The sequence below is a fragment of the Taudactylus pleione genome, unplaced genomic scaffold, assembly GCF_031769625.1.
Source record: "Taudactylus pleione unplaced genomic scaffold, aTauple2 ptg000066l, whole genome shotgun sequence".
NCBI classification, from domain to species: Eukaryota; Metazoa; Chordata; class Amphibia; order Anura; family Myobatrachidae; genus Taudactylus; species Taudactylus pleione.
In genome coordinates, this window is record NW_028284468.1 from 23790647 (window position 1) to 23816049 (window position 25403).

The window sequence follows — 25403 nt, forward strand, 5'->3', positions numbered from 1 at the left end:
ACTTTCCAATGTGTCACTTTCCAGAGCTTAGTACATCTCCCCCAATTGTCTGGTAACAGAAACTAAAGAGATTTTGGTCCTAACACAAAGTTTGTCCTCCCTATTTTCTGTGTAATATCACAGGTTGTTAAAGAATGGCAGTGATAAACAAATTGGAAGTCACCCAAATAAGGAGTAACATCAGGAGCTAGAAATGGAGGGGTAATCTAGAAAAGATAATGCTATCTGGCAGTAATAAATATTACTATTTTTTACTTACAAGGCTTTTGCAAAAGTCCACAGAGCTATACAAAGAGTAAACATAAGCATTGAAAATGACATAGCATATGTAATGTATGCAACAGTAAAACCACAAAATAAAAATTAGATAGCGAAAGCACAAAACACAGACAGTAACATCACAGACTGGGTCAACTGGGCAACTGTGGGAAGGCGTTGGGCAACTAGCTGTAGCTTGAAGTGGCAAGCGGAGATGAGTGACAAGGAGGGGGAGGTGACTAACCACTCAATGAGCCTGTTCTCAGCACATGGGCGAACACGCAGGGAGCGCTGATGGCATGGATAGTGCAGGGAGGAGAACATATATTCATGTGTTTACACATTAGAAAAAAAACTTCAGTGCCAGGCCCAATATAATAGTTCTGAATATACAGTATGGCAGTGTAATAGTAGATGCTATTTAATGAGGGTTGGGTATGGATATTGGGTGTTTTCCAAGGGCTGTAGTTTTATAAATTCAGAAAATTAGGACATTGTTATACTCATAAAAGTCACAACATGCATCCTTTGAGTGCCATACAGATGCAACTACTCAGGTTGCTTATGATTTTGTGTAAATATAAATTTGCAGCATATTCATTAGTGTTTGTTGTTATATACTTAATGTTATTCATTCCTCTTTGAGTATTGAGCTGCTAGTAGAACAATGACTGTTAATTACTTTACTTTCATTTCACATATTCTAAGTATCTGGGTAAGGGAGTTATATATATATATATATATATATATATATATATATATTCTTTTTTTTTTTTTGAATAGTGACACAAAAAATCCAGGTACATACAGTTTTTGTACATTGAATGATATTCATGATTTTGTGCAATTATTGATAATGTAAGGATTAATGTGGTTTGTAGAAAAACAATATGAGTATCATAAAAAATGTAATGAGCTTTTGCTTAGTAGAAACTGTTGTGGTCATAGTATGTAAACTGTTACAAAATAAACAGAACAAACTAAACTGCAATAAATTATTATTTACATTTTGACCCTTTTACTGCAAATCTGTCCACAAACAAGGACGTATTTATCACAATCTGCATTTTACTACAGATGTGTTAAATATTTTACAACAAAATTTGTGGAAATTAAAATTTTCATGTGAATTTACAAACATGCTCTTCCCAAGGGATGGGCTTTAATAACTGTGCATCCCGGGAAAGAGCTGAAAGCAGAGTAATAGCTATCACACTGCTTTCTGATCAGGTTCAGACTGAGTACTGCCAGGGGTGTATTAAGAGAGTAAGGGGCTGTGTGCAGTCTCTGTTTGGGGCCCACTCCTCTCTCTCTGGTGACCGACATTGCAGCGCACTGAGCGCAGCACCGCAGCAGTAGACTCTGGGCACTAGTCTGTGCTCAGAATCTACTGCACATGCGGCAGCCATTTTCCTGGTGATTTCCCTACTGTGCATGCACAAAATGCTGGGAAAATTATCGCAGCGGCCATTTTCCAGGTGATTTTTTTCCATCGCTGATACCGCCAACATTGGACTCCAGAGAGGTAAGTAATGATAATATGGGTGCAGGGTGTGAGGTGTGGGCCCCTCTAGACCTAGTGGACCATGTTCCCCACACACCCTGCATCCATTATAGATAAGCCCCCAGTAAATGGCTAGCGTTGCAATGAGGGGACACAGAAGATCCTTCTCCAAAAGAATATGAGGAACAGTAGCCCATAGGCTACTATAAGTAGCCCATAGGCTACTATAATCTAACGCCATCTGAAGATGGTGTTAGCCATCATGGCCAAGCTCTAGAATGCTTAAATCTGACTGCAAAGCAGCCTCCAAAGAAATCTATGGAGGCTCCTATGTTGTCGAAGATATCTGCTGCAGTCCCTCCATGTTAAACCCCAGGGATCCTTAATATTTGTGGGCACCATCCGAAAACTGGGGTTTTTCGGGCATATCCCACAAATATTGTTTAATAAATATGCCCCTTAATGAGAGCCAAAAATGATTTTTGTAATTTTCCCACAAATTCCCAGAAGATTGAGCTATGTGTGTATTCAGTTAGTGATAGTAGAGGCTGTTTTTCAGTCAATTACTGTGTATGGGGGACCCTGTGAGTCCCAAACAACCAGAAACTTATATACTCCCAGTAATGTGTGTGATTAGATCACACTGTACCACCCAGTTGAGGCATCTGTGGCCTGTACAGTTTGAATATATAGTGGAACTCAACAGTGTAACAGGTCAGAAGAAGGTAAAGGGTCTGATTCAGCGTTGCATTGAGTGTATGGAAGTAAAAATAAATCTTCTCCGGTATTCAGAGTTGGCCACATTAGCTCCATCTATCTACTTGTTATATTAGCTGCTATCACTATCAGCGCACATTGACAACAGCCATATCCTTGATGCAAGGGTTTACTCTGAAATTGAATGGATCTCTGCATACACTTATCTCTGAATAGCCCACAATTCCACCCCATGACATGCACTCGGGGCACTTAGCCTGCATGAAAATGACCAGTTGCTACCGGTATGCAGTCAGGAAGCCGTAGGATGTAATCCCGACAGCCGGCTCCCCGACTGCTTTATCCCAGTGAGGGTTAAATGACATGCATCTAAATGTAGATGCCTGTCATTTTACCGATCCCAGCATCCCGATCGAAGTGATGCCGAGAGCGAACAGCCGCGCAGGGGAGAGGGTTAGGTTTAGGGCTCCCGGGGGGGACTTAGGGTTAGGCACGCACCCCCCTGGGAGGTTAGGGTTAGGCTAGGGGGAGGGAGGGTTAGGGTTAGGCACCCGTGGGGAGACTTAGGGTTAGACATCCCCCCAGGGGACTTAGGTTTAGGCGGTGGGGAAGGGGGGGGTTAGGTTTAGGCACTTAGAGGGGGGGTTTAGGGTTAGGTACTGGGGGAAAGGTTAGTGTTACACACCCCTAAGGAGGGTTAAGGGTAGGGGGAGGTTAGGTTGGTAAATACTTAACTGGGGACGATCGGGATTTTCACCCATGTTGGGCAGCCGCTGTCGGGATTCTAACCACCGTACGCAAGTAATTCATACCGACTCCGATTCTGTTGCTACCCAGCTACACCTATTTAGCTGCAAGTGGAGATGCCACTGAAATGTATGCAACTCTATACTGCCCATAGTTGCTCAAAGTTGCTCAGCTTTAGACCATGCGCAGTGAGGAAAATCACACAAAATTACATTAAAATTATAAAGAAAAAATGTTTGCTTATCAGCACAACAGTGAAAGAGTTAAGCATTAGGCATCTCACAGTATCTGTATTTGTACTGCATGATATTCACATACAGTAGCTTAAAAGAAAGGAATGAGTTCTGCTAAATCAGAAATACCTTTACACAGTCATACTTTCTTGTCCCTTATATCTTATCTGGATACCTTGCAGGGCTTACAATGTGTTCAGACTGAATCTAAGAATGATCTGCCTTTGGTAGAATACTAATGTGCATTCCCTGTAAAGAGAGAGGTCATATGTCCATTTTGCTGCTATTTTTAATAAACTGAAGTTTGCATGTAATAATAAACTGAATACTAGCACTATGGTAACAAAGGTTTATTTATATCCATGCTCCTAACTAGGGATGAACAAGAAATTGCAATACTGTAGCTCACTATTTTATGGCAATCAGGTGCTATCTTTGCTTTACATGAAATAAAAATCAATTTCTACGCTCCAGTGATGTTTTTAATTAGGCATGTCTGAAGGAAAGCAGTGGGAACACATTGTCATTGTATAACTAAGGGAAAACTTTCATAGTACCAATAACCTAAAGCTGGGTATACACCTTACAGATATATCTGCAGATCGAGTGATCTGCAGATATATCTTTTAGAAGGTGATGGCGCCAAGTAGACCCAAAAGGATGCCAAAGGGGTAAAATAAGACAAGGTTTTATTCACAATAATGTAAGACAACAGGATGATGAAGAAAATTAATAAATAAATAAAATATTTCCCTTTAAGGGATGCCTGCTGTAACAAGTCTCTCACCCTTCTTAGGAGGTTGCGGTGGGCTGGTATAGTGCTCAGGTCCCGGGTATCAAACCATGGCACCACCGCAAAAGTTCAAGTGATGGGTAAGTGACAGTCAGGTCCCAATGAAGTCCATCAGCATGCCATCCAAACTACGCATTTCGGAGTTATTCCTCCTTCCTCCCGCGTAGTTTGCCATTGTGTACCCAGGATTAGGCTGCTACGTTTTTCCTTTTATAATATAAACAACATATACATATTTATAATATAAGTAACATGGTTAAGCTTTGGGGCAGATTGCACCAGAGTATATGATTGTCCTCACTTAGGGACCTATTTATTAAACTAGTTTCACTTCACAATTTAAAGTAAGTAAACTAACCTGTTTAACAAAGCCTGAATGTAGGATACATCAGGATATCTCATGCATTACACAAACTAACACTGCAAACTGCAGCCCATCATTTTATTCAATTGGTACTGTGGTCTGGACCAATTTACCAAACTCTTAAAAGCTTAGCCAAATGGCATTATCCATTTTATTTTACGGGCTACAGTATCACAGAAGAGCAGTGCTAGAGCTGGGTAGTTTTCCACCCTGTGCAGGGCAGGACTGTTGGCACCAGGAATAAGAACACTGCCCAAAGAATCTTTAGGCAATCCAGGCACCTCTACAGGGTGCCATTCTAGTCAAATGCAGGTGCCATGGGGCAGCTTTCACACTTCTAGTTACAGACCTGTCCTATAGGGATCTTTGGATCCTTCTCCAGTAGCTGGACATGTATGTTGTGGCTTCTTTAGCACATCTAGAAAGTGAAGTCTTCACAATGAGCAAATTGCCTTGTTCGATGGGACAATGCATAAAAAAGGCTGTCCCATCAAGCAAAGTATAGGAGCTGTAAGATGCATGTTCAATGGTTACTTATTGAGTGAAACACCTGAGAAATCATAGATAGACCCCTTAGTACATAAATATGACTCGGCTAATGTCAGGAAAACAAAAATTAAGCTTTGCTTATTATCTCCAATAAACTCCAAATAATATTGTAACATTTTCAATTTACTGAAACTAAATATTCTTAGGGAATTAATTTTTTGCAAAATTATTATATTTTGTTTAATATCTAAAATTCCACGAAGGAACTACAGTGTATAACAAAAAAGTTAAATCCGTTTCTCTAGAAGTATTGAATATTATATTTGTTTTCTTAGTAAAATATAATTTATTTTATTTTTTTATAAGGTAGTTAGAACAAACTGTATTTTCAAACTGGTGCATCCAATTATTAATGGTAGCCAACAGTTTTCCAACTGTTGCTGGTATATTAATTTGCTCAATTGCTGGAAGGTAAACTAAAAGTTATTTCACTTTTTTTTCTACCTGACATGAACAGGTGTTTGTGCTATCTGAACAAAGCATGTATAGTGTTCATAGATATTAAAAAGAGAATTATTAAAGGATAATTAACTTAAACTCATTATTTCTTTTTTAAAATGCTGTGATGTGAAGCCTAATGCAAAACAACATGATGTAATAGTTCCAGACTGGGAATGTTAGTCAAAGCTACAAAGCTATATGTCACTCGTGAATGATAGATTACAGGAAAAAAGGTATAACTCACTGTCATGGTCAGAAACTTTATGTAATCAAAAACAATAAATTGAGTTTACCTTCCGGCCACAACTTCACACATATGTCAACCTACTGTAACTTGTCCACTCCATGACCTTGACATATGTGTATAGAATACTGCAGTGCATCCCATAATGAATTGATATGTATCATGGCCGTAACTAAGGTACTGCGACCTGTGTCATGGCACAGGGCACCGCAGGGCAGGGGGCACTGTTCGGGCCCATTTCTCCTGTTTATTATCATTCTCACTTGTAGCTTCCTCTACTTTTATCCTTAGCATCTCCTGACCTCCCCTATCTTTTCCCTGGCCCTTCCACATGAGGCCATGGCCCTTTTTCAGGTGCACTATCTTATGTCCCTATTTAAAAAATGGGGGGAGGGGGCGCCAATGTTCTCTCTGGCACAGGGCATCAAAAAGTCTAGTTACAGCTCTGATATGTAGATCATCATAGCCAGTAATGATACTTTTAAGCCCTGGACGGCTCTGTATCAAATAGAGATGTTACAAAATACGAATAAAAAATGGTTATACAATGAGGGCCTGATTTAGCATGGATCGCAATTGCAACCGCATACGCAGATTGCCAATTGTTGCGTATTGCGCTTGTGTATGCACAGCACTACGTGCGTGGCGACTGCACTGTGATTACAGATGAACTGTGGAATCCATCGCAGAGTGAGTGACAGCCCATGAGCGTTTAGGAGTGGTGACGAGGGAGTGGTTGGAGTCACAGACGTGTCTGTCTGTTTGAACGCCGTTGCATGGGCGTGCATAAATTAGCCACTGAGATTGCCTACGCAGCTTGAATACTCATTGCGTGCGATGAGACTTGCAAATTCTGAGACAGGTCAGACCTGCTGTAATTGCCTCTTAACAAGACAAGGTAAGTACCTTAAAGAGTATTGAAGCAAAACCTTCTTTAACACAGGTCATGGGATCTCAGATAAACAGAGGCTGGTGGTCTTGGTGACACTGCAGATATATATGTTTTATAAGTGTCTCAATTTTTATATTACAGCCAAGGAAATCAGGTCCCACTAAAGTCTGAAAGTTTATCAGTTGAGGAAAGCAAAATATTTTCCATGGATATAAAGTAATCTAGTCCCAGGAAAAAATCTTTACATGTAGGGTGTATGGAGGAATTCCAGAATATGGGGATAACAAATCTAGCAGCATTGCTTAAGTGACTGAGAAGAGATTTTTTTGTACTTGGTCACTGATGTCGATATTTTCAATTTATTTTTCTTCTCTTTTTTCAACCAAAGGAAACTGTAATGAGTCTCATCTAATGACAGAATCAATTCTGCAGATTCAGAACAAACTAAATGTATTTCTAACTGACATACAGTTCTATGAAGTAACACTGTTTGATACAGTTTACAATGGATCTATATGACTTGCCTCTAAACAGGGAAATCCCTAGTAAAGTGATGTAACTAATCTGATGTAACATGAACTCCCTTTAATGCTCTGCATAATCAGAACGCATTATCAGATTTTATGGTTTCAAGTTCAGAACATGGGGCATACTACAGTACCATCATCGATGCCAGCTCCTGGGTCATCTGCAGTCTACAATCGGGGTACTACCATCGGCACTACCATCTGTTTGCATTACCATTGGAGCATGTCTGTGGTCTGGATCCTTTGCATGCCTCCTCTCTGGTGGAGAGGACTTTGGGAGAGGCTCCTGTAGCAGAGGGCTGTCAGTCCACACTGCTGCTGGAGAGGAGACATACAGAGGACCCAGACTCGATATGAATACCAGCAGGGGCATAACTAGACCAAGGGGGCCCCATAACAAAATTTTCACAGGCTCCGCTAGGTCCCCAGCCCCCCCCCACGCAGCTCCACCCCACTCCCCCTCCTCAACTTACCTCTGCTCCCTTCAGCATGTGCTGCACAGGACAAGCAAATATCCTCACCCAGTCAGCTCTCTTCACTGACTGATGCTGGGAGGATGTGTGGCTGTTCTGAGCCTACTGGGACATCACCGGATCATGGGCACATCTCCTCCCAATATCAGTCAGTGAGGAGAGACAGAGGCAGAGCCGACCAGGATTGCATATGTACCTGCCCTGCACAGCACACTGCTGAACCATGGTTTGTCTGGCAGCATAAGTGCCATATAGAAGCTGCACTCCCGACACCTACGGTAGTTACGCTAGTAGATAACGGACTATAGATAGACAGTTAAAAGGTTAACAATGTCTAGATAGACACCAGATGTTAGACAGGCAATAGGTCGACAGGGACAAAAGGTCGACATGTACAAAAGGTTGACATACTACAGGTCGACATGGAAGAACGTTGACGAGTACAAATGGTTTACAAGGACAAAAGGTTGACAAGAAAATGGTCAACACAGAAATGCTCAACACATTTTTTAGGGTTAGGTTTAGGGTTAGGCATTAACTGGACAGTTAGAGTTAAGTTGGGTACACACTGACAATTGATCGGCCAATATATCTGCTGTCCGTCGGCCAGTGTGTACCTGCGATATGTCGGTGAATGTTGTTGTTCACCGACATATCACATTGGCTGTGCTGCACAGCCGATGGACAGATATGTCTGCAGACATATCTGTCCATCAGCAGGTGTATATGGGCAGTCTGCAGACCACCTGTACACACACATCGGCAGCCGCGGGGAGGGGGGCGCGACATGCCCCCCGCCGGCCGGGACACACCCCCTGGTCACCGGGACCCACAGCCAGACACAGATGATGGCCGTTCAGTGTTTATGAATGACCATCATCTGCAGATATATCTGCAGATCACTCGATCTGCAGATATATCTGTATAGTGTGTACCCACCTTTAGGCAGTTATCCCAATGGTTAGAGTAAGGCACCTACCCCAATGGTTAGGAACCAGGAAGGAGGGTTAGGGATAGGCACTTACTGTAGGGTTATGGTTAGGAACTAGAAAGGACTGTTAGGGTCAGGTACCTACCCCGATGGTTAGGGTTAGGCACCAGGAAGAAGGATAAGGTAATAAAGAAATGTTATATTTTAATTAGAGATGAGCAGTTTGGTTTTGCTGAAAACCGAAACCAACCCATCTCTGGAGTTCCAAGTGGAAATGAGTCCTGGCTCATATCACTTTTGAGGTTCCAAGTACAACCTAGTCCCAGCTCGGGTCTACCCATTAGAAGTTCAAATCTCAGTTTTAAAAACTGGATCTCAGGTTTTGGATTACAAGTAAACAGTCCAAATTATATGATTTTTAGCTGTTCTTTATCAATTTTACATAAATCCAAAACCAAAACATAAAATTTGATCGTGTTCTGCCAAAACCAAAACACGGGGGTCCGCGCACATCTCCAATGATAATATTACAATACAATATTCATATTTCACTGTTTGTTTATGTTATGAATAACTTTTTTCTTGTGCGTCACAGTAAATTATACATATATTATTTACTTGGTGGAAAAAGCATTCTTTTGACAGCATAATGGAATACATATTCATGGTGGCAGCACAGTGGTGCAGTGGTTAGAGGGTTTGTGACTGTAAACTGCAATGGGGCATGGATTAACGTAAATGATAAATAAATATTCTCTTACAGAATTGCATTTTGTGGCTCTATATAAATAAACATTAATAAATAATTGCCCCTGCACTCCCATTCCCTCTCCACAATGGAGAAACAGCAGCCAACAGTTTCACAGACAAGAATCTGCCTGCTGATGTCCCTCTGTGCCAGCATATAGCAAACTATGTGGTACCTCAGTGAAAATAAAAATATTGCATGATTTGTGTCATTCTTTCAGTATTTTAGGAACTGCCCAAAACCTGGTGTGCTTCAGTTTGTATAGTGGCTGCGCTGACCTTGATCGAATGACAGGCAACCAGCGCCTTATCCTAATTTGCTTCTCATTTCCTCAATGCACAGCACATCTCTGCACTAGACCAACTAGTCAGAGCAAACTTGGTGTGTACTATAATTTCTCGGCATGTAGCAGTGGGTCTCCCTTGTAGCTACCTTTTATTATTCATATCTTTTACAGACAGGTACTTTATGGTAGAATATTAAAAATCAAAAACAAATAGCGGGGATTGACAAAAGTGTTCGCATTAATCTTCAGGGCTCCAGGGCAAAATACCATTTAATTTGGAGTTAGTTTTGCCCTTGGAATACCTCACATAAAAAAATTAAAAATAAATAAAACAGATAAACAGGTGACCTGGAATTTATAAATGAATCCCAAAGAAAATGAAAACACTATGAACCAATATACAGTAAATAAATTATTAGTAATATAAAAAGGGTAAATTGCATATATTCAGGTCTTCTGAAAAAAAATTGCTCCCCTGTCAACACTATTGATGTGGAATGTTTCATAGGGTACACAAATCCATGATTTAATTAGGTATTAAGGCACTGTTCCCCTAGAATGAATGATCTATAGATAGGATGTTTTCAAATCTGAATTTGCTTGGGAAACTCCTTAAGATTGTTAATTGAACCCTTAAGGGTAGAGTCTACATTAAATTATTATTTTGTCTACTTGTTTTCCAGATTGCTCACTTTAGAACTCAAAATGACATAGAACACTTTTAAAACATTTTACATTCCTTCCCTCCGTCGCTGATGAATTTGCTATAAAAATTATGCAGACAATTACTATCAATCTGTAACCTTACCATTTTAAATTAAATTAACATTGGGGATGTGCACAAGGAACTCTACTGAAAACTTAATGCATGGTTTCCAAAAATTGGTCCTCAAAGCACACTAAGGCTGCGTACACACCTATAGATATATCTGTCCAATCTGTCTTGGATGGAAAATCTGGTCCATTTTCCTGTGTTTTGAAGCAAATTTCTGTGTTATTTGCTCCAATACATTACCAGATTTTACTTTCCAGCAGGCAGTTTGGACAGATATATCTGTAGGTGTGTATGCAGCATAACAGTCCAGGTTTTAAGGATATTCATATTTGGGTATAATCAAACTGACTGAGGTATTAGGTAAGTCACCTGTGCCTATGCATGGATATAAACCTGGGCTGTTAGGGTGTCTTGAGGACCGAGTTTGGGAGCCACTGCCTTAATCATAGTGTTAATGGCAATGGTATAGTAGTGCACTAAGGGTTATATTTATAATTGGTGGTACAGGTTGAGTCTCCCATATCCAAATGCTTGGGACCAGGGGTATTTTGGATATCGGAATATTCCGTATTTTGGAATAATTGCATACCATATTGAAATGTCTTAGGTATAGGGCCCAAATCTTCACACAGAATGCATTTATGATTTATATACACCTTATACACACAGCCTGAAGGTAATTTTATACAATATTTTAAAAAATGTTGTGCCTCAAACAAAGTGTGTGTACATACATGAAATTCATTTATGTGTCATATACACCTTATACACATAGCCTATAGGTCATTTTATACTTTAATTTTAATAATTGTGTGCCTTAAACAAAGTTTGTGTGCATTGAACCATCAAAAATCAAAGTTTTCACTATCTCAGTCATGCTAAAAATATTCCGTATTTCGGAATATTTGGATATGGGAGACTCAACCTGTAATGTAGCCCCAGAAACATAATTACACTTCACTGCATATTATGGAAAAGAGGGTTGATTTTATGGGGGACTTTATAGAAATAAACCTTAATGGAACAACTTCTTGATATAAGAGATAAGAAAAATGTTATTTGCTGGGAGGTGTCCAGCACGAAGGCTGCTGGTGATGCTCTTCCTAAAGGGACACAGCTAAAGGCTCCTATACATTTGTGATGGTTGGGTGGAAAAATAGGTAATGTATTGAGTACACCAATCGCCAATTCTGATCAAAACGTGATTGGAAACGGTAAATGAGGTTGTCCAAGATGTTGGATTTCACCGACCAATCGGGGCTGTAGATTGTTAGTTTATGGTAATGATCAGCCGATTACCCGACCATTGCTAGTAAAATCATGAGCCTTTCAAGACTGTCAGATCTATCTTTCCTGAAAATGATCTGCAAATCACTGAATATCTGAAATGTATGGACGCAGATTGGTGGATTTTAGAATCTTTAAATCTAGGGAAAAATATCACATAATTGGTGAATCTTTTATTTGTGATTGCTACTGTATGGGCTACATTAGCTTTCAAGAGATTGGTAAATTGGGCCAGACCGTAGTTCCTATTGAGAATAATAGGCACTATGGCATCCTGCATTACTTAGCTGATTGCAGGAGACATATCTGATATCTCCTTCCAGTGCCGGATTAACAACACGGTAGAAAGAGGCAGCCGCCCATAGGCCAAAACACATAGGGCCCCCACACACTAAGCTACCATACATCAACAGCATTGGAGGCACTGTGACATATGTGAATTGGGGTTCTGTGTTGCACAATGTGAACTGGATTCCCTACAGTGTTTAACACATTTGTGATGTGGGGAGTACTTACACATACTTTTTTAATAACATTTCCAGCATACCATACTGACAATTTTATTGGTTGGGGCCCCCACAATTGCCCAACAGTTGGGGCCCCCACAATTTAGTTGCCCTTAGGACGCCACTTTAATATGGCCCTGTCTCCTTAGTTTCATCTGTGATAAATTGCAGGGATACTTAATTATGTGAAATATGCCATTTCTGCATGGTTCCAGCCTTAAAAAAGTATATTATATTATCGTTTGACATGTTTAGTACAAAGTTTTAATAAGAGAGAGACGAATCTCCATTACCATGTATAAACAGCATTTAAAATTTACAGACAGCTATCACTCTGCACCAGATTTTGGTTAATATATTCCTTTACGGAGATCCACTAAGCCGTGTTAATCAGGGATCATTGCAGGCTCATGTCTTGCATTATACTACTCTATTTTATGGATGCCGATATTTTATGCTGAAGTTGTCATCGCATACTGTACTGGATAATTGTGACTCTGGTGAGCAGGACTCTCAGTCTACTCTATACCCTTTGCACTGATCTGCATCTGTAAATGTCATACAACCCATGTAACCTATTATTATACTGAAGTTTGGAAAGTTCTGGCGCTGTGTAAATATAATTATAGACTCTATAGCATAACGTTAGCTTGATGGGACACTATGCAGAGGAAATTGTTCATTGTAAATCTGCCTGTAAATCTGTCTCAGCTTGTGTCGCTCATTTGTTCTGGGAAAACTGGCCTTTTGTCACTTTTTAATGATATGTAGATGTTTTCGCTGCATCCTACAATTTGCACTGCTTACTCAAAACACTGAAATTAGACCTTATACTTTTCCCTAGGAAGAAAGACTAATTTGTAAATAAACAACTGTACTGCAATTGCATTTATACTCTGCATATATAACACATTCTTTCCAATTTGCATATTTATTGCTTTACCTCCTAACACTTGTTTACAACATCAGTGACCTTCCTTTATAGGCTCTTATGCAAATGACTTGGCTTCCTGGACACCTTGAGTGCAAGCAGTAATTTATTATAAAGGCACCTATATTAAACCTTTCTCAGCATCTTATGTCCAGGCTTACTATATTGTACCTGGTGTATTGTTTCATAGAAAATACCATTTATTTATTATTACTTTTTTTTCTTTACTTAGCTGTTGATAGTATTTTACTGCCTGTCACTGAAAGGTTAAAAATCATATTTACTTTGTTCTTTTCCGTGTAATCATCTTCCCAGCAGTGCGCTATATGGTCTGGCAATGATAGACAGAGGCGTGCCTTGCTGTGATTGATGGAGAGAGCCGCAGCAAGCTAAAAGAGTCCCATCTGGATTAGGTTTTAGGAGCAGTCAGATGTTGAGTGGGAGGTCAGTAAGGCTTTAATTTAGCTCCCCCTCCTTCAACACCCCTGGCATCTACACTTATACACACATAACACAGAATATGCACGCCTCCATCCATAATTGATGCTTGCTTTTGGGCAGATGCTGCAGGGCCTAGGACACAAACATCTGCTAAGTTTATGGAGAAGAAAGGAAGCAGAATGGTGCACCAGGTATATTTACTTTATTTATCCATTACAAATTGCAATGAAGGTTTGTTTATATAGTTGTAGGCTTCATCCACTGCAAGCCAGCATTCTCCACTATTACACATATCTTGCTGCTGATAGCATTCTGCAGGTAGATGTAGAAACTGCAGCAGTGTGTTTTTCTGCTTTGCTTGATCCATCTAGCTGAGTTGCTTTTCTAAGCAGCAGGTTTACAGAGTAATTTTGCATTTCTCTTCTTTGTTTCCATGCCCTGAGGAAAAGACACTGCTTGGCTCATTTAACTACTGTAGGAGAGGCGTTCTTTGCATATGCAATGCTGTTGGCAGGAGCAATGGAACACAGGAAAACAAATCTAATACAAAGGCAATTTGTCAGCTAGAGGTAAACTGGGTACAGGCACATAGAGGAGTGCAGTAAGATATAACACAGCAAAGGAAAATAAATGTATTATGTCTAAAATATGAGCTTATAGTTATATTTTAATATATTTTAGAAACCCAGATTAAATCCAAATGGTATATTCTGTTCTTAGTACATTTGTTTATGTTATTTTTTTTTTTTTTTTTTAAAGAAACTTTAGTGTTTGCTGAAACAGGGAGCAGTGGAATGAAATATGTTTATATTTGTTCCAGTCTGACTTTAAAATTACCATTTTTAGCATTAAAGAAGTCCCTGTAAAGCATATCATTTTCCCATTTCTGGTTCGTTCGGGTTCATGGAAGAAAGGCAATAAAGTATATTTAATACACTGCCACGTAATGCATATTTTGGAGTTGAAATGTGGTTTTCATTAAATTTCTGTCCAAAACATTTAGCAAATGCTGACTGTCTGCCATCCGTCGTCTCTCCCTGTCTTGCCAGCAAGTTACTTTAAAAGGGCTTACAACCTTCACAGCAGCTCAGGGAACCTAATGACTAAAGTATTAGAATCCCAAGACCACTGGGGAACGGCCTACTCTTGTATCATACACACTCACAATATTGTAACCTAATACGAAGAAATCAGACAAAGCCTCAGTGCTCTTAATTAAATATTAGTTGTAATTAGTACTAAGTGAGAATTATTTGAATATTAATTTGGGTCTCTTGGAACTGCTGCCAGTGTTAATGAGAAACTGCAGGGGTCCCACTAACATCTGTTTTATAACTCAAGGTAGCCTAAAAAGCATTGCAAGGATGCACCTGCATATTACTAAACTGGTCCTAGGCTCAATATCAATGTATTGTTTTAAGGCTCAATATCAATGTATTGTTTTAAGGCTCAATATCAATGTATTGTATTAACATGTGTCTATTTTCTATTGTTGCATTTAGTTGTGTTACTGTATTACAAGGTGCAAAAGCAAACAAATCATTTAGTATTGCCCTTTGATAGAATATCATATTAGAAACTTTTACTTTAAATGGATACATACAATCGGGCCTTAGTGGATAAAAACAAGACAATATATGAGATAATGTTCTACCTGCAAAGCTTGGGCTTAGTATATGGTGACCAGTGTAATGTCTGTCTTCGATGGGGCGGACAAGAAAATATGAAGTACAGAAGTCGCAAGTATTTGTTTTTACACAATAAAAGAACAAAGGTAACATTATTTTACCTTTGTTGCTATCCAGCATGGAATATGCTTGTCCTATCATGTCAACTAGAATTATATTTATTATGTTTGACAACAACAAGTGATGTCAGTTGTTGGCAATGATAAGGTTATATTACATTACTATTTATACTCCACTCATGAATTATACTATTAACAGATTACTCAGTTATTTCAGTGATTAAACATCTGTAAGTGTTTTGCTTAGTTTATAGGCACAAATAAATTCTTGTTTTTCAAAGAGGTCTCATCTTTAAAGTACTACAGCACTGGTCATCCCAAGTTGATTTCTACCAGTGTGTGCCTAATAGTTAACGAAGATCTATTTACAGTATAAATCAGATTAGGATGGTTTATGATAAACTTAAATGATTTGGAGTTCTCTGGGACAAAGACTGTATAATTGTTGTATTCACTATCATTACAATAGATGTATTTCCTAAGGAAATAGTTTTAGCACTTATTGAAAATGACCAATATATTCAATAATATTAAAAACTTGTAAGGTCTGTATACATATGAGTAGTATATGCACACACAGCAGCAGAACCTGACTACAGTACAGATGTGTCCGGCTACGTCGTTGTTAAGTACGCAGCAAATTGCACCACGCATGGTGCCAGGCGTGCACCCGCGAGCGGATATGAGCACCGCGTTCGCCTCCACGCCTCCATAGGATTGCATGATACGATCGCAGTGCACGCCATAGCATACCATAGCATATGCTACTGCGGGTAATCGCATGGTGCGATGTGTGCGCACGTTTATAGCGTGATCGGCAAAGATGTAACTGGACACATCTGTATATCAGAAGCACTACTACCATATTAAGTCAACCAGATGAATTCACACACTTCATAGGTGAACTTCAGGTGTAAATTAACCTGGTGTCGACTAGAAAAGGTAAAACTTCCAGTACATCAAGCATTTTTTGCCATCTTGTTGCAAAATCTATAAAATATGTTTTGCTTATAAATATGATATACAGACAAGCATGGGTACAGTGGCATATCTATAATGGGTGCAGTGTGTGCCCCGGCACCGCACACCCTGCACCCATATTATTTTAAACAGTGGTCCGCGTTGGGTGTCAGCGATGCCATTGTTAACCGGTGTTCTGCGCATGCGCAGTAGACTCCGGGCACACTCTAGTGCCCAGAGTCTACTGCACATGCACAGAATGCCGGAAAATGGCCACCGCGGCACACTCTAGTGCCCGGAGTCTACTAATGCTCTGGTGGCTGGCCAGCCACGTCAGTCGGCCACAGGGGAGAGAGGAGGGGGCCCCGGACGGGGAGTGCACACGGGCCCGCTCTTCTCTTAAGACGCCCTTGCATGGGTATACTTGTGTCTTTCCCTACCACCAATGCTAATGATATACAATAGCCATATTCCACTGGTGGCCTGTGGGCCAAAGTCAGCCTGCGACACAATATAAACTGACCTGTGAAATATTCCCAAAAGCCATTACTGATGGAATCATTCAACACCCACTGTACATGTAGTTGCCAATTCAGCTTATAACATGCAAAATTGGAATTGCTAATTTGCAGTTACTTGCTTTTTATTTCGCCCTGCTGCGTAATGTAGGTTTTGTGGGCCATTTTTTTTTTTAATTATTTGCTGATTTTATTTTTTTTGCATAAGATTAAAAAATGAATCAGAAGAACAGAAGGACAGAAGATATTAGATGCAGAGAGAAGCACATGCTAGTAAGAAGAATATTAAGGAGTGGGCACAAAATCAATAAAGCTATATAAAGGGAGCGGGCAAAATCAATGAAGCTATATAAAGGGAGCACAAAATCAATATTTTTTTGTAATAAAATTCAAATGTCCGTTCGAAGTGGCCCATTCAAAATAATAGTTGAATACCCCTGATGTACAAGGTTAAACGGGTAGGGAAGCATCTCTTTAGGTATATTTAGGCATATGTTACATCTTTAGTATTTATATGGGACAGCCGCAAGTATTCATAAGCTTGCCTTTACCACAAATTTGTAAGTGTAATATATTATATATGTATGCGTGTGTGTGTTCCAATGAAACAGAAAAAAAACTTTTATAGGAACTTTTACATTTAGATAGTTGAGTTATGTGTGTGGGGTGAAATGTATCAAAGTTTTTTGTAGTTTTTGCATCACTTTAAATCACCCATATGCAGGGCAGTTTCTAGCCAATCTGGCTCCCAGTGCGAGAATTCAAAATGCGCCCCCCCCATTATAATATTTACTTCTCTGAGCCATGTAATCAGTGACATTACTAATAATGAAATCATATTTTACGTGCAGCTCACTGAGGTGTGGAAAGGGGATTGCTGCGTGCGGCGAAGCTGCGTGCACCTGGAAAGGGGGTGTTGCAAACTAGGAGAGGGCGTGTCCCAGTGACATTTCCCCAATTTGTCACTTTTGAGGGTTGGTCTCTCCAACTTCCTTTTTTACAGCCTCATGCCCCGTCTCTCCAGCCTTTACAGCCTCCTGCCCCATCTCTCCAGCCTTTACAGCCTCCTGCCCGTGTCTTTCAGCTTCAACTCCTCTTGTGTCCCTCAGCCTACCCCGTGTGTCAATCAGACAGACCTCGTTCGACAATCAGCCAGACCTTTCCCTGCTTGTCAATCAGCCAGACCCCCACTGTGTCATTCAGCCAGACCCTCCCCCTTTTTGTCAATTAGCCAGACCTTCCCCTTATTTGTCAATCAGCCAGACACTCCCCCCATTTGTCAATCAGCAAGACCCTCCCCCCTCCATTTGTCAATAAGCCAGACCCTCCCCCCATTTGTCAATCAGCCAGACCCCTCCTGTTTCTCTTATGTGTCCGCAGCCACCAGCCTAGCGCAGTGCACACTTACCTCCTTCCTGCTGCTGCTTGTTTCTCAGCGACGGCATCTCCTTCTGCATTGCTGCGCCTGCTAGCTCCCAGCCCCAGGCCAGTCCTTTCCTCTGCGCAGAGCCGAGACTGAGCGCGCACTGTGATGTCATCACATCGCGCGAGGCCGGGGTAGGAGTAAAACTTAGATGCAGTAGGGGAGGCGTGGCTCGGGAAGTTCTAACAAGTAGTACGTTAGACCTCCCGGCTTTTACTTACCAGACGTGCTGCAGACTGGCTAATGAGTGGTCCGGTGCACCGCCAGACCACCCCTTAGTTTCGCCTATGGGTCAGGGCTGAGCGCCACGTGCGATTGTACGGGTCGCCTGCCCCTAGAAACGGCCCTGCCCATATGTATGAACAGTGGCCCTGATTCAGAGCGGATACTCTGACCAGAACGCTCGCTCTGAATCAGGGCCGTCCTAATTAAATTTGGAGTGGCCTTTTGGATGCTCGCATAGCTGTGGGTTACCACCCACAGCTTATGCGAGCGTCCATGATGATGGTCGCGATGGTCAAGACCATCGCAACCATCAGGCTTGCGACGAGACCCTGCGGTAGGGTCTCGCTGCCACGAGCCCTGGAGTGATTTTGGCTCTATCAGAGCCAAAATCACTCCCACTGACATCACTAGTGATGTCAGTGGGGCTGCCTCCAGGCGGTAGGCGTTCCCATGGGTACGCCTCCGTCTGGCAACCACGTCCCCGACACGCCCACCAAAGGGGGTGTGCTGTCAAGCACCATCGACAGCACACCCCCTTTGGTGTGAGACCCAGAGCGACAGCTTGGCTGTCGCTATCCTGGTCTCGCGCATGCTCACGACGGAGCTCCCTCCATCGTGCGCATGCACATTTGGGTACCATCGACCCGCTTGCGAGCGTCCTGCGCTCGCGAGCGGGTCTGAATGAGACCCAGGGTTTCCAATAGTAGCCAAAAAGTCCCTGTTTCTATAGGGCGGTGATCTAGCAGAATGTATCAAGCTCCTGAAAGCATAGCTAACGATGGTGTTCACCATGCATGCACATTACAAAGTTTGGATTGGAAACACAGAAAAAACATCATCACCTGGCAGCTGGGTTTTGGAGAAACTGTCTAGACAAGACTAAGATGGTACATTCTGGCATAGTAACATGCCAGTAAGGCCACAGTGATCAGTACCAATGATTGCAATTCATTGATACATCTGCTACTAAATACCAATGACAAATATCAATGTACATAACATGACTATTATTACCATTTATCGGTAAAAAGTTCATGGCCATGAATTTGACTGTTACAGTAGGTGATATGATATTTCTGATATCTGCAAAATTTTCTGGAAGCTGCAATATGTTTTTCTGCCATATAGTATCCTACAAAATTCAGAAGATCATAGGTTTGTAACATTCAGTATGTCTAACACTAGTTCATCAGTAATTATAGGCTGTTTATTTCTGTAATACAAGAACTTATTCCCATAAATGGTGGCACATTACATACGTAGTATAGTGTGCTAGAAAACTTTCAGAAATCTTCTCCATGTGTGCAAAATCATGCTGGTATTTCTGACTCACTGCATTGAAATAGGAGTAAAGCCATTCACATTATGAACAATTATTACCTATGTTACTTTCCTCAATTCTTAACATGCACGTGGCTGTGAAATGAGATGGAGCTGGTTAATGGAGAAATGTTCTTCCTGTGTTTTAACCAGTCTTTTTTATTATTTCTCATCCTGTTAGTTGCTGTAATGTTAATTTTACACTTGTAGGAGATAAAGCTTTGTGTCTATCCCAGATACTCTGGGCACGAGGAGTTGACCTAGATTTATAAGTTTCAAAGGCTGTTTTTTTCACATCAGTGCTACTACTTTAGTGCTTTCAGAATTTAGGTTTTCTGGCATATTTCAAATATCAAACTTGATGAAACAGAGTATCCCTAGGGCGATATATGATTGGTATTATATTTGTGAGTTCAGTTGCATGCAATTAAGTTGATGCTGTTAAGGACAAGTGCATTTTGAATTACAACTTAAAGTATACAAAGGCAATATCCAGTGAACATGGAGACATTCACTGAGCATTAATAAAGTGGAGAGTTTTCATTTTGGTGAAATAATTTGGTGTTTGTCTTCATTATGTTGTCAACATCACTCATTGGTGCAGATGTACAGTACAAATGTAGGGATATCACATATCTGATGTAAATTAGCCCCCTGTGTCCAGGGGGTGCCTGCGTCGCACACCCTGCACCCATACTTTTTTTTTATACTTACCTCTCTGAAATCCCATGGAGCAGCACTACACAAAGGCCTGGAAAATGGCCACTGCAGCCATTTTCTCGGCTGCCACGTAATTTTCCCGAAGAACTGCACATGCGCAGTAGACTCTGTATACACTCTTGTGCCCGGAGTCTACTGCTGCTGTCAGTTCGCTGATTGTACCTGGGGAGAGAGGAGGGGCCACTGAACGGAGAGTGAACACGGGCCCCCTTCTCTCTTAATACGCCCCTGCCACATACTGTATATAAAAGTCACATTTAGCCACATGTTGCAGTTTTATCTATGCATTGATAAAAAGACTTGCACTTGTACCCATTTATGTGATAGTCAACAGATGTCTCCAAATAGTTGTTTATCAGGTAAAGCAATTGGCGTACTAGCTTGGAGTCCATACATAGCAATGTTTTGTTTCTTTGGTTGAAAATTATGAAATTGGCAGCCTGCATAGCAGCAATTGTGGCCAGCTTTAGATAATATCTGATTCACATGTACAATAGTGACAATTGTTTTCTTTATTGGAATCTATGGTCAGCAGTTTGCAATACTTTTTTATTTTATTGATGGAAATAGGGCTCTATATCAGTATAGTTCTGTAGGACTATTTGCCTAATGCAGAAGACTTACCAGTTTCCTAAAAATCTCTAGCACTGTTGATGCTTAATTGCTGGTAGGCCGGTTTTTCTATGGACATGGTCAAGAGCAGCTATAAATTTCATACTGTATATGAAATCATCTAAATATGAATTACATTTTATATGTTCTATATTAAATAATTTTACACTTGATCTATCAAAGCCTTTCTATAAATTCCCTATCATTTTAACTATTCCCTCTTTGACATAAACCAGTATACCCTTTCTTAAAAAGTCAGTAAGTACAGACAGAAGAGGCATAATGAAATCTGATTTAAAATAATTTACCATTAATAGGGTCTAAAGTTATATCTTGGTTTAGAAAACATGCTGTGAGCAACAAATCACATGCTGTTCATGTAAGTTATGCATCCAATAACGTGCTACATACAGTACATGTAAACTATTTTTTTAATAATACTGCTTTACCACGGACACGACTGTCATTTTGTTATTGTTTATAGTTACGTATAGGATGGATAAAGTGACACTGCCCAAATCAGTGAAATGGACATTTAATGTAGTCTATTGATTTCTACGTAAATATATTTCCCACAGTGAGCAGTATATATTGACATAACAATTTAAATTTAATAGCTTTTTTCAACAAAAAGCTGAGTCAGATGCTGCTTTAGTGAAAACAAAAAAAAAATCACACAACTCAATTTTTGTTTCTAGCGAAACAATTTGTATTTTTCCACTTAAGAGCACAGTTGATGAGAAGAAAGAAAGAGAATACCTTTCTGAGTAATACCTGCTCCCTGTATCTCACTGTATAGCTATAGGGTTTGAATTTCTCAGTACCCCCTGCTACAGCTGATCTCTGCACCTGCAGAGCTCAGCCAAATAGTGCTCAGTGGGGGGGAGGGACTAAGTTTCCCTGCTCACACCTTGATTCTCAGTACTTGCACTCCAGAATGCCATGCAAACGGATCTCCTCTTCAAAATCCGGGACACACAGTAGGGCTGCGCAGTAGCATGTAATGCAGCCTTGTCGGCAGAACCACTTCTGGCTGCAGCTCCATCACATGTGACCACGCCAATTAAGTCATTAATCTTTGACAAACTAGCAGTATTCGTGCAAATCGCCATCAGGCCTCAAGATTTTGATGGAAATGTATTATTTCAGCTATAAGAGATATCCTGCATCACCACTTATTGCAGCTATGCAGGACGTCTTGGTGCTGAAATGCAGCAAAACAACAGTTCTATGGATATGGCCAGGTTCAGCATGTTTGGGACTAAGGGGTCTATTCATGACATTAATTATCGGGGTCCGAATGGACACCAATAATTAACATTCTAACTTGTTGTGGACGCCAAAGCAATTCATCATTGCTCCGGCGCGGAGATAGCTGATCTGAATATCAGCTGCCCCCACGAGCAGCTTCACTGCTCCTTTCGGAGACGTGACAGTAGTGTGCATACGTAACCTGCAAGTCACACATGTGCACAAGAGCCCCAACCCAGGACTTCTTCATATAGGGAAAGAGTGGGCTGCAAGCCCGGAACAGGAGCAAACACTATCTGAAGATGGCGAATGCACCCGTACTCAAGCTCCAAAAATATTGTATTTTCGGAGCTTGATGAATTCTATCCCCATACTAGTGTATGGGGACAACGGGCCATTCTGCGAAAGGAAGGTAAGCAGAAGATATCTGTGATATCTCTTGCTTTACCTTCTTGATGAATGGCCCAAATACTACATTTCTACAATTGCAGGTGAAAATTTTAATTTTCACCTTCTTTTGTAGAAATTAAGTGATGATAAAATAGACCCCTAAATAACAGATGCAAATATTTTTATTTTGTCTGGACTGCACATGTGAAAGCCTATAAAGCCTTGCATGCATATTAACTAAAGACAGAGCATCCAGGGCCACAGTGGAACAAGGCGTTGTTTTTTTGACACGCAACAAAATTAGGTTATCTCCTCTTAATACAGCTGCCCCACAGCATTGTTATGTTGCAAAACTTTATTGATGTATTACAGAAAAAAAAATGTAAAAACAGAGAGGGAACATTAAATGTTATTTAACTAACAAAAGAGCAACTAATAGTAATCATTTCCAGAACAATATAATATTGGGAGTTAATCTGCACAAAGTCAATGAACCCTCCTGCAAGAATTACACTCCTAAATGTAAGTTCACTGTAAATAACTGGTGGGAGGGGGAGGAATACTCACACTTAATGTTAAGATATATATCATTAACAGGCATCTAAAAAACAAGTGACATGACATTAATGAAGTGCCAACATATTCTATGCTATTACAGTATAATACTAGTACATTTATATAGCCGCACATACATCTGCATCCTTTTACTGCTCAAACAAAATGTTTGATCATACATAACAAGACTTCCTCTGTGCAATTGGAAAGCACATTTTAATTTTAAACACAAAAAAATCCTCCAATGAAATTGTTTTGCAGAAAATTCAGCAGAAGCCAAACAAACTGGTTTACAAACGTTTTAGACTATATGGAACTCAAACACGAGTCAATCTGTTAGATTTATCTAAAAAAGTATAAATGTTTTTTTTATATTTTTTACTATCAACACAATCTACAAAAGAGAAACAGAATACCATAAACCTTATTGCAATGTTCAAAATCACTGGTTAAAGCTTATAGCCAAATATGTATATGGCACAGGAGGTGGAAGTACACCATTGGCAGTGTAGGTTCTACTGCAGTATCTGACAGACTTCCCAATATTGATTTTCAGCACATTGATTTTACTGCTGTGGCTGATGACTGACCTTGCTTTCAGAGGGAGTCCAGGTCATGTGACTAAATGATATCATTCTCAAATTGGGCTTGTAACAGATGGAAAGGTAAAGCTGTCCCTACATAGTGGTGTAATATAGCACAGCTGCTCCATGGGGTAACAGAGGGTGAATAGCTTTATGGTGTAATAGTGTCTAACCTCAATGCAGCTCATGAGGTTATTTAAGCAATAATCAATATATGTGGTAAACTAAATTCATTATCTGTCTTTTGAGAAGATGGATGTTAATGTGATTTATTAAGTCATATATGATTTCTAGTTAATTGCTGCATGTTTCAGATTTTCTAAATTTGAAGGATAGACGTAACAGCTATTTCTATTCGTTACAGCTTTTCTTATTTATATACACATTGTATTATTTGTTACAGTTTTTCACATTTGATATTTCAGCTTGGAAAATATTTTGGAATTTGAAAAGCTTAGAAAAAAATCCCAAACGATTGTTCAATGAGCTCATCTTGCAAAGATGGCGATATCTTTGAAAGAACAATACCTCATCAAGAGGTCTATGTACTAAGCCTTGGAGAGAGATATAGAGTGGACAGAGATAAAGTACTATCCAATCAGCTCCTGTCCCTTTACAGGCGGTGTTTATGAAATGACAGTTACTGTAGGGGCTGATCGGTTGGTACTTTTTCTCCATCCACTTTATCTCTCTCTAAGACTTAGTACATAGACCTCTGAGGGTGTTATTAAAATAAAACAAACCCTTACTGTATATTTTTCATCTGTTGAGCTCCCCATACGTTCCTTTGCTGTTGGAAAATTCAGTTTGATCAGGCTTGCAGTTTCATACTGGCTATTCCCCTGTAGAGGATACTGACAAGACAGCAGAACTGGGCAGCTAGAACTCACTGCAGAATAGAATCAATGAGCTGAAACAGCTGACTTTACTACTGAGAGCAGCAGTGTAAGAGGCAAATGAATAGGGGGAAGTGCTGGAAGATCTTTTTATTGTTAAGATTGTAGGTAAACTTACTGTGCCACATGCACGTTGTTAATATAAAACATCTTTCAGAGTTGTTTCAGAGCTGCAAATAATTACATGTAAGTGTGAGGTGCTTCCAGGCAGAATTACCATCTCTTACATGAGGATAAATATTGCACCTCACAACAAACACATTTACAAACCATCTTGGATCTAAATACGTGGAACTTGCTACCCATTTAGCAGGACAGAGAATCAGTATATTTCATATAAATTGTGATATGTACACATGGAACAGGCACAATTGGAACAAATGGTGTGACCTGGCACATTATACCATGGGGACTACATGATCCCTTTAAACCAGATAGAAAATACTGTGCTCCTGAACTTTCCACTTACTATTGTAGTTTTTTGAGCTGTGTTAATTCACATATAAAATTTTTATTTTTTAATCAAGTAACTAATGCAGCAAAGGTAATGGAAAT

General features: G+C 40.1%; 1 protein-coding gene across 7 annotated transcripts in view; it reads left to right on the forward strand.

Annotated features, from left to right (window-relative positions):
- Nucleotides 1-25403, forward strand: part of RBFOX1 (RNA binding fox-1 homolog 1) — a 727152-nt gene that overhangs the window by 338902 nt on the left and 362847 nt on the right. The window contains exon 1 of one of the 7 annotated variants that reach the window (XM_088466745.1): nucleotides 13783-13838. The exons of the other annotated variants lie outside the window; for them this stretch is intronic. Coding sequence (XP_088322871.1) covers nucleotides 13806-13838 — 33 coding nt within the window. The 5' untranslated portion in view covers nucleotides 13783-13805. Of the gene's footprint in view, nucleotides 1-13782; nucleotides 13839-25403 lie in introns of those variants that run through there. 7 annotated transcript variants of the gene reach the window in all.